This window comes from Otolemur garnettii, unplaced genomic scaffold (genome assembly GCF_000181295.1).
Source record: "Otolemur garnettii isolate 467f Iridium unplaced genomic scaffold, OtoGar3 scaffold00032, whole genome shotgun sequence".
In the NCBI taxonomy this organism is placed as follows: domain Eukaryota; kingdom Metazoa; phylum Chordata; class Mammalia; order Primates; family Galagidae; genus Otolemur; species Otolemur garnettii.
The window spans coordinates 18305551-18317354 of record NW_003852427.1 but is presented as its reverse complement, the minus strand read 5'-3'; the positions used below and the strand labels follow the sequence as shown (position 1 = coordinate 18317354).

General features: G+C 39.4%; 1 protein-coding gene and 1 non-coding gene across 2 annotated transcripts in view; both read left to right on the top strand.

Annotated features, from left to right (window-relative positions):
* TM4SF1 (transmembrane 4 L six family member 1) overlaps positions 1–6882 on the top strand; it is an 8368-nt gene extending 1486 nt beyond the window's left edge. Inside the window, exons 2-5 of the mRNA XM_012804938.2 lie at positions 364–453; positions 540–685; positions 4067–4247; positions 6102–6882. Of these exons, the coding sequence (XP_012660392.1) occupies positions 364–453; positions 540–685; positions 4067–4247; positions 6102–6116 (432 nt within the window). The 3' untranslated portion in view covers positions 6117–6882. The remainder of the gene's footprint in view (positions 1–363; positions 454–539; positions 686–4066; positions 4248–6101) is intronic.
* On the top strand, positions 3542–3645 carry LOC111725200. Its single transcript, XR_002773326.1, has one exon. It is a non-coding gene; the product is annotated as a small nucleolar RNA U13 (small nucleolar RNA).
* Positions 6883–11804: the final 4922 nt, after the last annotated feature.

The following is an 11804-nucleotide window of genomic DNA, read 5'->3' as shown; positions in this document are numbered from 1 at the left end:
TGTCAGTTATTCTATTAAAGACTTGTTGCTCTGCTCCACATTTCCAATCAAATTTAAAGAAAGGTAGGGGTTAATAGTTCCCAAACAGAGTTTTCTTCTGGGACTGTACGAACTTTTGCAGAACCAACATAGGTGTAGGTTATACTACACCCTCACCCTAAAGAATGCTGTGACACATCACGTAAAAATAAGTGGGGCATACATTAGGGAAGTTTCACTCCTCAGAATTTGAGATACTCGGTCTGCCTAATTAAAGCCGGTCAGCACCAGCAGAAACAAATTTATTTTACCAAAAGATGCCTAATTCGATTTACATGAGCCTGGGGAAGGACAGTGACCTTACTTGACTTGTTTCCTAACCAGATGCTCCTGCCAGCGTTTGTGTTCATTGGGCTGGAAGAGGAAGACTGCTGTGGCTGCTGTGGCCATGAAAACTGTGGCAAGAGATGCGCGGTAGGTCCTCCTGCCCTTGTGGTGGAAGTGATGTCTAAGGCACAGCGAGACGCTCTGGGGCTCACTTTCTGTTTCCTCCCTTTTAGATGCTCTCTTCTATACTGGTGGCTCTCATCGGACTCGCAGGATCTGGCTACTGCGTCATTGTGGCAGCCCTGGGCTTGGTGGAGGGACCACTATGTCTGGATTCCTCTGGAATGTGGAACTACACCTTTGCCAGCACCGAGGGACAGTACGTAATGGTTCCCTACCTGGTCACACGTTCTTATGCACCACATGTGTGGAGTGGTAATTCCCTTAAGCCAAATAGGCATCCGATTATTCATTCATCCGCCCATAAAGCCTGTGTTTATTCTCACTGACTCAGGTTTGCTTTAGGCAATAGATCTCCAAAGGTTGGTGGCCACTCATCGATGTGGACAAATTCTAAGTGCTTTTGAATAGCTTTACTAATCCAGTCCTCATAATAACCCCATGGAGTGACTTCCACTATGACTACTACTTTACAGATGAGGAAATAAAGGCACAGAGAGATGAAGTAACTTATCCAAGGTCATGCATTTTGCTAGGAAGTGGCAGTTAGGATTTTAACCCAAGCAGTTGGGCTGCAGAGTTTGTGATCATATAGTGTACATGTTATACCAGAATGATTGACCGATTACAGGTAATGCATTTTACTATTTTACAAAAAAGTATTATAGAATCCTTATATATTAAGAAGAAGAACAGCAACTATGTGAATTTAACCAAAGTCCAGGGTGAACTGTACACCAAATGCATGCTTACACACACACACACACACACACACGCTCACTCCTGTATAAAGTTATCAAGCTATATCTAAGGTCTTCTTCATGACTTTAATATCGGGATAATTGGACAGGTTCCGCTGTTTTATTTAGATACTGATTTCTCATCAATTATCAATAAAAGAACAGAAACAGAAAAGCAGATAGAAGCTGATACGCACAGAAACGAATGAATGAATGATGTGCTTCTTTGAGCAGGAGTTGATTCTCAGTTTATCTTTGTCCTATTCGGCTTTCTAAAGTCGAATTTTAAAAGGTTTAGTTTTGATATTCATGATTAAAAGTAAAATTAAGAATGAATTTGAATTGCTCTTATTTGTCCCCATGAAGTGTAGAGTGAAGTTACATGAATCTCATTAATGTACCATATTCACGAGATCATGAACTTGAATTAAATAGACTTCGATTCAATCTCAGCTCTACACTTACTGAGTACAGGGAAAAAAGGAATGGACCTTTCTGCATCTCAGTTACTTCACCTGTAAAATAAAACCAATGGTAAATATCCTGAGAATTAATGAGATGATATATAAAATGTCCCCTACAGAGGCTGACATATTGAGAGTACTGCCCCTGGTAGATGGTAACATTATCTACTAGCTTATAGTGACTACTACTCCATGGCAGCCTTTGAAGGAAAATTGATACTTAGAAGAGTTTGAAATTTTGGTGTCAAAATTGTTATCAATTGTGATTCATCTTTGTTCAAAATATACTGAATGTACCAGTAGAAAACACACAAACATACAAAACTATTGCATGAACTGACCCCTAGAGAAAGTCATGAGTTATGCAGCTGGGATGCATGGGTTATGAGGTGGAAATATCACTAAATGTTTTTAAATAGCTGTTTGATTGTTTGCCCCTCCCATCGTCTATCTCAGCTTCTGCAAGAAACTTTCCTTCTGTGTCATTTTAGCTTGTCCAGGAATAACTAGTTGTCACAAGCCTCTGGTTAGTTACCCAGTTGCTAACTGGGCCGGATAATTTTTTTTTATGTTGTGACCTAAAAATACAGACTTTTGTTTCACTGACATGCAGAAAAACAGGACCAGAAAAACAGATTTTTTTGTTGTTGTTGCTTGGAACCTGCTAATTGAATGTCTGATTGGCTTCAACAAACCATTCCAAAGTTAGGGCTCTCTCATTTCAAGTTCTTTTGTTCTGCTGTGGCAGGAAAAAAGTGATAAGGAAAGAACTGTACCAGACCTTTCTTGGAATTAAGTCAGTCTTTGATTTTCCCACGTGATTAAATCCTATTTCATTAAGAATCCAAATACTCTATGATATAGCACAAAGCTGACATTCTAAGCGAGTAATCAGAGGTAGAACTTTTCAGACTGGAAGAATATCCAGGCATTTAAAAAATCTCCCAAGTCCCGTCGCTATGGTCAGATATGACCTCAGCACGGTTTGCTGGTGCTTCGCAAGGCGGCTTCAGGTTATTATTTATCATTCAATGGCTTTTAAAACGTGCTCAGTTTTTTTGTTTCACGGACATGCAGAAAGACAGGGCCAGAAAACAGATTTTTCTTTGTTGATCAACAATGTTCTAGCAGTTGGATGTACGATGATGAACAGAGCTGGTTGTTACCTTCGTGGAGCTCAGCTGCTGACAAGGTACAGAAGCAGGCGTTCTTCCCAGGCTAGGTTAGGTGCCTGTCCTCGGTGGCTTTGTCGTACTTTGTTTAACCCGTCAGGGTACCTGTTGAATTCAGATTGCCTATTACTTGTCTCTTCCCTAAGATGCTACGCTCTTCCAGGAGAGAACCCATGCTTTGTGCGCCATCCACCCCCAGCTCTGAGGTCTGGCTGAGCGTCCTCCTCAGGCTGAGTGTTTAATCATCTTTATTGAAGCAGTGAATACAATGTTCTATGTGCTACCACAGATGCATGAGCACGGCATCACAAAAGTAAAGCAGTATCACATGAGTTGAATTCAATCACTGTGCTTCATGTTGCAAATTAACTTACTCCTTAAACCCAAGAAAAAACTTTGTTCAAAAGGTCTCAGTGGAAAAACTCTAGCGTATCAACTCTCCAAACTTGCCAGAATTTGGATAATTTCCAAAAAGAACAAATTGAATTTTAATGAAATAATCTAAATTAATATTTTACAGTTCAAAAAAACCCTAACATTAAATAGATTATATTTTCTAAATAAATATTCACTCGATCTTGGTTACAAAGTCTTCTCTTTTACACAGATTATAATTAAGCGATAATTGAATTGGAAAATAGAGTAAAACCATCACCTACCATTCCATGAGCTTGAACACATGAATTGGTAGTTCGTAAGTGTAACGAGTGGGTTTTCACACTCCTGTCTGAGATGTGCCTCCCTCAAACCTCATTAAGACCTTGGCACATCACCCATCTCATGTCAGCTTAGAGGGAAAATAAGTGTTCTTTTCTCCACATTTGCTCTGACTTCTCATCCATCTACATCCAAACACATCCATGAGCTTTAAACATAACATATGTACTGCCATATTTTTATTGCTGTTTCTAAGAATTCACATGTCTACAAAGTGAGGATTTCAAACCATGGAATTCCAGATTAGAAGTCAAAAGTTACAACTTGTAATTGTATGTTTATTGTTACCAGGGGATCTGGGCCAAATTCCTCTTCATTTGTGAAACGCCATGCCTTGGAAGAATCTTATATAGGATATTGAATTAAACTTTTTTAAAATTTCTGAATGAAAAACCACCATGCCAAAAAAAAAAAAAAAAAAAAAAAGCTTCAGCGATATCACCTTTGGTGTGATCGTGTGTCAGAAGAGTCCCTTTTTATTCCACAGGTACCTTGTGAACACTTCCACCTGGTCGCAGTGCGTGGAGCCCAAGCACGTGGTGGAATGGAACGTATCCCTGTTTTCTATTCTCTTGGCGCTCGGTGGAATTGAATTCATCCTGTGCCTCATTCAAGTTATAAATGGACTACTCGGGGGCACATGTGGCTATTGCGGCTCTCGCCGGCAGGTAAGAATCTGGGAGGAAATGTCCTTTCTTGGCCCTGGTGGATTCCATCACCAGGAAGTACCGTTGTTTTCATCATAGAGAAAAAGGCGAAACCCAACCCGCTCCCCCTAGTGGTGTTGATTCTGACCTCGCGTTTGCGGCCGCAGCGCCTCTGCAGCACTCAGTGTCACGGTCACCGAGCAAACACGCTGCCCGCAGACATGGTGCTCCCTTCAGGATCGAACCCACCACCCTCTTCACACGGCCGTGACCGGCGGGGACACAAAGGACATGTCCCCTCCTTTTTTGCTCTTATGTTCCTAACCAGTGCACACGAGTACCAGCCAGCACTCATTGCATCAGGCGCTGTGCTAAACCTGTTTCTCGGATGAGACCGTGACTCAGAGATTAAGCCATGTGCGTTAAATCACTTGGTCAGGAAGTGACAGGCTTCAGCCTTGGGTCAGTGTACATGAGGGCACCTGCTTTGAATTTCTGTGCCGGACTTGCTGCTCTCTTGAATTTTCCACAATTCCTTCCTAACAAGGAATCACAAAAATGCCTAACCAGCTAAAGCAGGGGGAGTCACTAGTAGCCTTTGAATAGCAGTTTAGGAAAAGCCTTTCACTGTGAAAGAAAACCAGGAAGCACTTGTTTCCTGGGGATATGAGTTAGGAGAGAAATATGGATCCGTTTGCTGCGGGGAAAGTTCTGACTTCTCTATCCTCCTAAAAGATAGAGATTATTGAACGGTTGGAAGTCCAGCTTCGGTTATATTTGGGAGAGTGGTGTTTTATGTCTTGTTCTGTGAAACAGGATTAGGTAAATAGAAACTTATTTGATTTGTATTTTCCAAACCATTTATTATTCTTCTGGTTCCAAGTCTCTAAACTTTCTTTTAAAACAAGACTGCTCCTCCCTCCCCCCAAAAAATTTAATGAAAAGTGAAAGTCCATTTCTACCCTGAAAAACTTTGCTGTAAATCAATGGAAACTTTCTATAATTTTTAAGGGGAAGTTAATGTTAAAATCAGGTTTTCCTTATGGGTTAAGTACAGCAAGATTGTTAATTTCTCTGGAATCCTGCCAAACTTCCAAGAAAACAGTAGACTGGGAAGTGTTCAATATGGAGTGGTTTTCAGGCAGTATGGTTGAGGAGGGAGGGGCTGAGAAAAATCCTCTCAGGGTTACTGTAAAACCACTCATCTTTAGTGCTGAATTTCCTACAAGGCAGAGCTCAAACTAAGTGAGTTCTCACTGGCCTTGTCAGTGTCACTACATTTTTGGGAACAGGCATAAAATGTCAATACCCAAAATTACTGTAGTGATTTGACAGGGAGGGACGCTCTCCTCTGAGTTGGGGCAGCAAATGCTCTGGGTTTCCCATCTGAGTCACTGTAGGTTTGGCTGTTTCCCAGACACTGCAGGGAAGATCTATTACCTTTGTTGATGAGAGAAAAGACACTTTCAAAGGGCAGGGCTTTGAGTGTGGAAGAGTCCATAACTTGTAGCATTCAGTTTGAAAAGGTTACTCACATGGGGCCCACACTAGTATGAAACCGCCATGGTATTATCTTTTAAATCCCTAAGCTTAAAACCCCAAACGAACACACTCAGCGCAACCCAGCATTTGTGTCCTGCAGTTTCCAGGACTCTTTCTGCAGCTTTGACTCAGGAAGGACAATGGATCCTGTTTTATTTAGGAAACATTTTGTGAGCATCGTCTAAGCCCTAAGTTTGGTTGGTTAAACTCTGCCGAAGTTGAGTTCAGCCTGCTTTATTTATGTTTGCTTAAAACAGAAATTTAAAGGACTGAAACTGTGTTATGGATCCTGACTGTAACCTGTGTATTTCCTGTTTTGTTTTTTTTTTACAGCGATATGACTGTTAAAAGAACCACCTCAAGACAGAAGCACAACTTTCCCTCTATTTTGTTGTAATTTATATGTTTTCCTTGTATTGATATGTAAACCTTTGTACTAATGTATCATATTCCACATATTCTACTTTTATAAAAATGTATGAAGACTGGCATCTTCACGTGATGTCAGTGTTTGAACTTAGCAAATGAACTTTTTTAGGGAATGATTACCTCTCTGGGGGTAATTTATAGACTGAGCAACAGCCCTCAGCATATCTGAGATAGACTCAGCGATGCTTTGGATAAAAATATCATTCCAATTACGATTGTGTATATATGCATGTTTTTTTAAATGACAAATGTCCAGTTTCTTTTTTAAGACAAAGAAGGAGAAAATACAACAACCTGAAAAGATGTGTTTTTTCACTGTTTATATGGTGTTTCCCACTCAGATGCCTACAAATCCCCAGCCAGGGGCCTTTTGAACTACCCTGTGTTTTGAGAGAGGCAAATAGGACTAACGGAGAATGTTCCAATCGAAACGAATGAGTTAAAACATACAATGGCTGCCATTTGCTTTGAGTACTATCAGATCTTAAATTTTTCTAACATACGGGGAGCTTTTTGTTCTTAAAAGACAAGCACTATGGATCCTGTGATTGAAGAGAGAAAGGCCGGGATACTTGGATAAAGATGAGAGACGGGAAACGGAATAAAGCAGTTGATCAACATAATGGGGGGAGGGTGGGAGAGCCACAAGGAACCCCCCCATCTCACTTGTTTACAATAAAATATTCAGTAGCATTTTGTTGTTGTTTCCTTTCCTTACCCTTAGTTTAACACTCTTCCTTTTTTCTCCCTGTTTTCCCTGTCCGCAGGTTGTATAGCCCCCACAACCTGTTTTCTTTATTCCACTTTCTCTCCGTCATCCTCTCCCTACTCTTCCCACCCTTTGCTCTCTGTAAATTGCTGCTGCTGTGCAGTCCCTCCGGGTCGTCATGTGGGCAACTTTCCTTTCTGCTGGATGCACCTGACTCCTGGGGAGGTATCAGATGGTTCTCCCTGACAGTACAGAGTAAGGTTATGTGACGAGATCCCCTGACAGTGGGAATTGTTTGCAGAAATGTTCTGTGGCCCCAGCAACAGGCAGGAGGCTTAACAGAGAAGCGTAACTGGTTGTTAGACAGCAGAGCGCCTCCTGTGGGCAAGGTGCCCTGTGCTGGCTGCAGACTGAAGGTTCTAACCCCTCCAGGGTCCCTCTGGGTACCTATATAATTCTATGCAATTGTAAAGTCCATAGACTTACAAAGTAAGCCAATATATTAAAACATTTTATCAAAATATTTTTAAAAATTACAGTGTAGGCTGGGGCACAGTGGCCTTATGTCTTCTGTTTTCTGTAACTGAACACTCTGGGAGGCCAAGGCAAGGGGATTGTGTGAGCACAGGAGTTCGAGACAAGCCTGAGCAAGACTGAGACTCCATCTCTATTAAAAATAGAAAAATTAGCCAGCATTGGGGCAGCTGCCTGTAGTCCTGGCTGCTTGGGAGGCTGAGGCAGATTGCTTGAGCCCAGGAGATTGAGGTTGCTGTGAGCTATGCTACGATGGCACTCTACCCAGGGGCAACAGAGTGAGACTTCGTCTCAAAAAAAAAAGGAAGAAAAAGAAAATTATAGGATAGTTGTTTGACCACTGACTTCATCACTTCAATATCGATGGACAGGAAGACAGCAATCATGGGTATGCTAGCAGCCTTCTGATAAGTGGAACTAAGGACTACTATACTTTTGAAATATGATTTCAATTAAAATGATATTTTGATAGACCTGCAATAAATGTGATATGAAAATATATCTATATTTTTATTGTAGATAAATATATGATCAGGTTGTAATTAAAAGAAATACTAAATTTTGTCTAGACATTAGTAAGAATAATGACACTTTCTCATTCAAGTTTAATGCCCCACCCTCATGAATAACTATCCATGCATCTCTCAGTTCTTGAACACCATGTTAAGGACCTCTACAAGACGAGATGGAAAAAAGGCAGCCAATCAGCAGTCATAAGCACCATTTTTTCCCTAAATTTATCTCCAACAGAGATGGCAATAATAATTTAACCATTATGGCAATAATAGCAACCCTTGATTGAGTTCCTTCAACGTATTAGCTACTATAATTAATTTTACACATTGTTTTCCTGGAATCTCTCAATAACCCTGGAAGGCAGGACATATTTCCGTTTTCTAGAATCAAGGCTCAGGGAGGTTAAGTACTCTGCCCTAGGCCTCATCTTTAGCAATAAAAAAGCTGGTCGGTCTAACACAGAGGTTCTCAATCTGTGGGTCGCAACCCACAGGAACTGTATTAAAGGGTTGCAGCATTAGGAAGGTTCAGAACCCCTGGACAGGCGCACTCATGCCTTCCCTACTCCTCTCCTCTGCCTCCTCTGTTGCCCCCACTCAGGGACAGCGTCTTCTCACTGTCTGACATTATAGTTTTGACAGGCCTTGTGACCTCAGTCATCCCTATCTCAGAGCCTAAATCTAAGTAGCTCCAAGTCTTCTCTTGTTTGTAAATTCTTCAGAAGTAGCCATACTATTGCCCAGAGTAAATAGCCTGCCCAACTTACCTTACACCCTACCCTTGGCAAGTTGTGTTTATAGCCGGCTCTCTGGGTTTGTAATATTCTAGGCCTTTCTATTTGGCTGGAAACTCCCTCAGGCATTGTATAAAAACATCATTTTATAGCACCATAAAAGCAATAAAAATTACCAGACAATCTGAATCAATTCAATCATATGCCTAGTAGTGGTCTCTGAGTGTCAATTTACCATAGTTACCAGATTCACAAATAGCCATCTGCATAAAGGAAATCTCTTGAATTGAATTCTGAGAAAACTGATGGAACGTGTGAGATCCTTTTGATTACGTTTCCACTAAGTCTTACCCATGGCAGGGCTAGCACAGGATGCCTTTGATATAGCTCTTCAGAAAAGCAATTTGGGGATATGCATAAGGTGACCAGACGTCCCGCTTTTAAACAATTTGTCCAGTGTCCTGTGGTGTTTTTAAAAAGTCCCGATTTTTGGAAAGAATGTCCAACAAGTTAGGGAACGGCGGGAGAACAGGAAGGGAATATACAGTTTTTGGCTGCCATGTGGCTATTTTGCCAGGATATGAGTTTTAAATTATTTTTGTTAATTTTGTAATGTTAAACTTTAATAATAACAAATGATTGTTGAGAACTGATTATCGAGAACTGCTTATCAAAGTTCACATTGTTGATCAGTTGTTAGAATTGGACTACCATTGTTTGGACTTAAAGAACAATGGCATTTTTTGGTATTGGCAACCACGAAAACATTTTGTAACTGTCTCTCAGATGATACACATCGTACTGCGTGCTAGTGCTAGTTAAACAAGTGATGTCAACAAATCAGCTATTCAGATAATTTAGGTAAGTAATTTATTTATTTCATGAATTTGGCAGACAGTACTTGTATTATTTATATTTTATAGTGGCGGCAAAAAGTCTAGCGCCGGCCTTGAAAGTGACACGACTTACGAGGTCTCATTATTAAAAAAATATATTAATAAAGAAAAGGTTAAATCTTGGGCATCAGCAAAAATCACAATAGAGAACAAATGGTTAGAAATATTTCATCATTTTGAAACAAACCATGTTCCATACAATAATGCACTAAAAATACACACTGTCCTTACCAGGAACTAATGCTGCGACTGAACGCATTTTTCTACGGTAAATCAAGTGTGGACATCAGAAAAATCACAATTAAGTGTTGAGACTTTGAAAGCCATTTTGTGTGTGAAATAAATTTAACAAATTCTTGTGAAAAATTTCATGACCTTTTAAACAATGACAGCAATCTACTAAAAAAAATTCACTCAAATGAGAAATATGCCAAAGAATAAAATAATACTATACATATTTTTTAAATGTATTATATTTGTAAATTGTACTTATGTTGGAATTAAAAAAATATATTACAATACTATTTTTGGGTTCTATGAAAATTTTTGTTGCTCTATATAGACCAAATTTTTAATTAAGAACTCCTTTCCACTCCCATCAATGGTGTCCTGCTTTACCAATGTTAAAATCTGGTCACCTTAGATACGCACCAACAAACTATAAAGTCTACATGTCTTTTTTAACCTCATATTTTTATGTTTAGAAATTTATTTTAGGAGAATCATCAGAGATGCTCTCAATATTTCAGCTACCAAGGATAATTATGGGAGTATGGTCTGTAATTCCAAGAAAAATGACAAGAGTCTGAATGTCAGACAAGAAGGAATTTATTTGATAAAATGTAGTCACTATAATAAAACAATAAATGGTCATTTAATCAAGGTAAAAGATGAGAAAGAGAAAGTTTTGAAATATAGAAAAAAATAATTCTGTATTTTCTCTCTGTATATACACATATATTATAAACATATTTAAGTGTAATATTAGTAATATAAAATTAAAAGCTAATTTTAATCAGAGTATATAAGATTTTTGTCTTGATTTATTTTGCTCATCCATACTTTCTAAAGTTTCTTTAATAAACACATGTTACCTTTGGAAAGCAAACAAAAAAATAGGAAGAAAGATTCAGCTCTAAAATAATTCAGGGAACAGTTCATCATTTTTAAAGGAAAACTCCCCAAGTGTATGAGAAAACCATTGTTCTTGGGCTGGGAAGGAGGAATCATTCTATAGTAAACACTGGAAAATAATTCTTCCTGCAATTAGGTGGAGGGATGGGCCAGGTGAAGCAGGTAGTCACCACAGGCTGAAAATATTGTGGGGGAGCCATAATTCCTACTCTAGGTTCGGGAATTTTAAGCAAGCACTTTTTGCTTAGCCTAGCTACTAAGTAAGATTTTCATAAAGATCAACTGTGTATTTCTTTTCCATTTAAAAAATTAAATGACATACCTTTTCTTTGGGCATTGGCCTTTTATCAGGGTTTTGTGTCACACGGCCTACATTTTCCTTCTCTTTCTGAGCTGAGACAAAGGCTCACAAAGGCATGTATTTATTGGATTTGGCCCAGCCCAGGGCGTGGAAATGATTCAATGTGCTTTGACAAGCAGAAATTGAGTTATGCATCCTAGGCTGGTGTAAATTGTTCCTCCTTGTATTTTGACATTAAATATTTTTTGTACATGAGCCTTGGCTAATTTAGATACTTAATTAATGTTTAATTAATGAATTTAAGAAGACTACTAGGTTTTCTGAAACTAGATCTCATATAACTTCATGAAATACCTCTCTCCCTGTGTGTGTGTACACACACAGACGTGCACGCACACTTTCTTAATATACTGCAACTAAAAAGAACAAACTGCTCCCACATGGAACAATGCGGACGGATCTCACAAACAATGAGAACCAACACCATCTCTTTCACCTCTCTGTCTATAATTTTGAAAATATGATTCTGGAATTCTGGATGTAATCTGAACTAATGGAGCTAAATCCTTAAAACAGAAAAAGCGGCCCCTCTATGCAACATTTCACGCATGGGTTTTGTAGAGGAGCAGCATTACAGTTCCCCAGGAGGTGTCATTTCAAGATAGCTACATTCACTAGTTATGTTCTGCAACTAGAAGTCTGTGTCCAGCACTCCGCTTGCTACTGATTCTCACCACACCCACATCTCTCTGTGTTATACGTCCCTCCTTGATTTGTGTGCAGG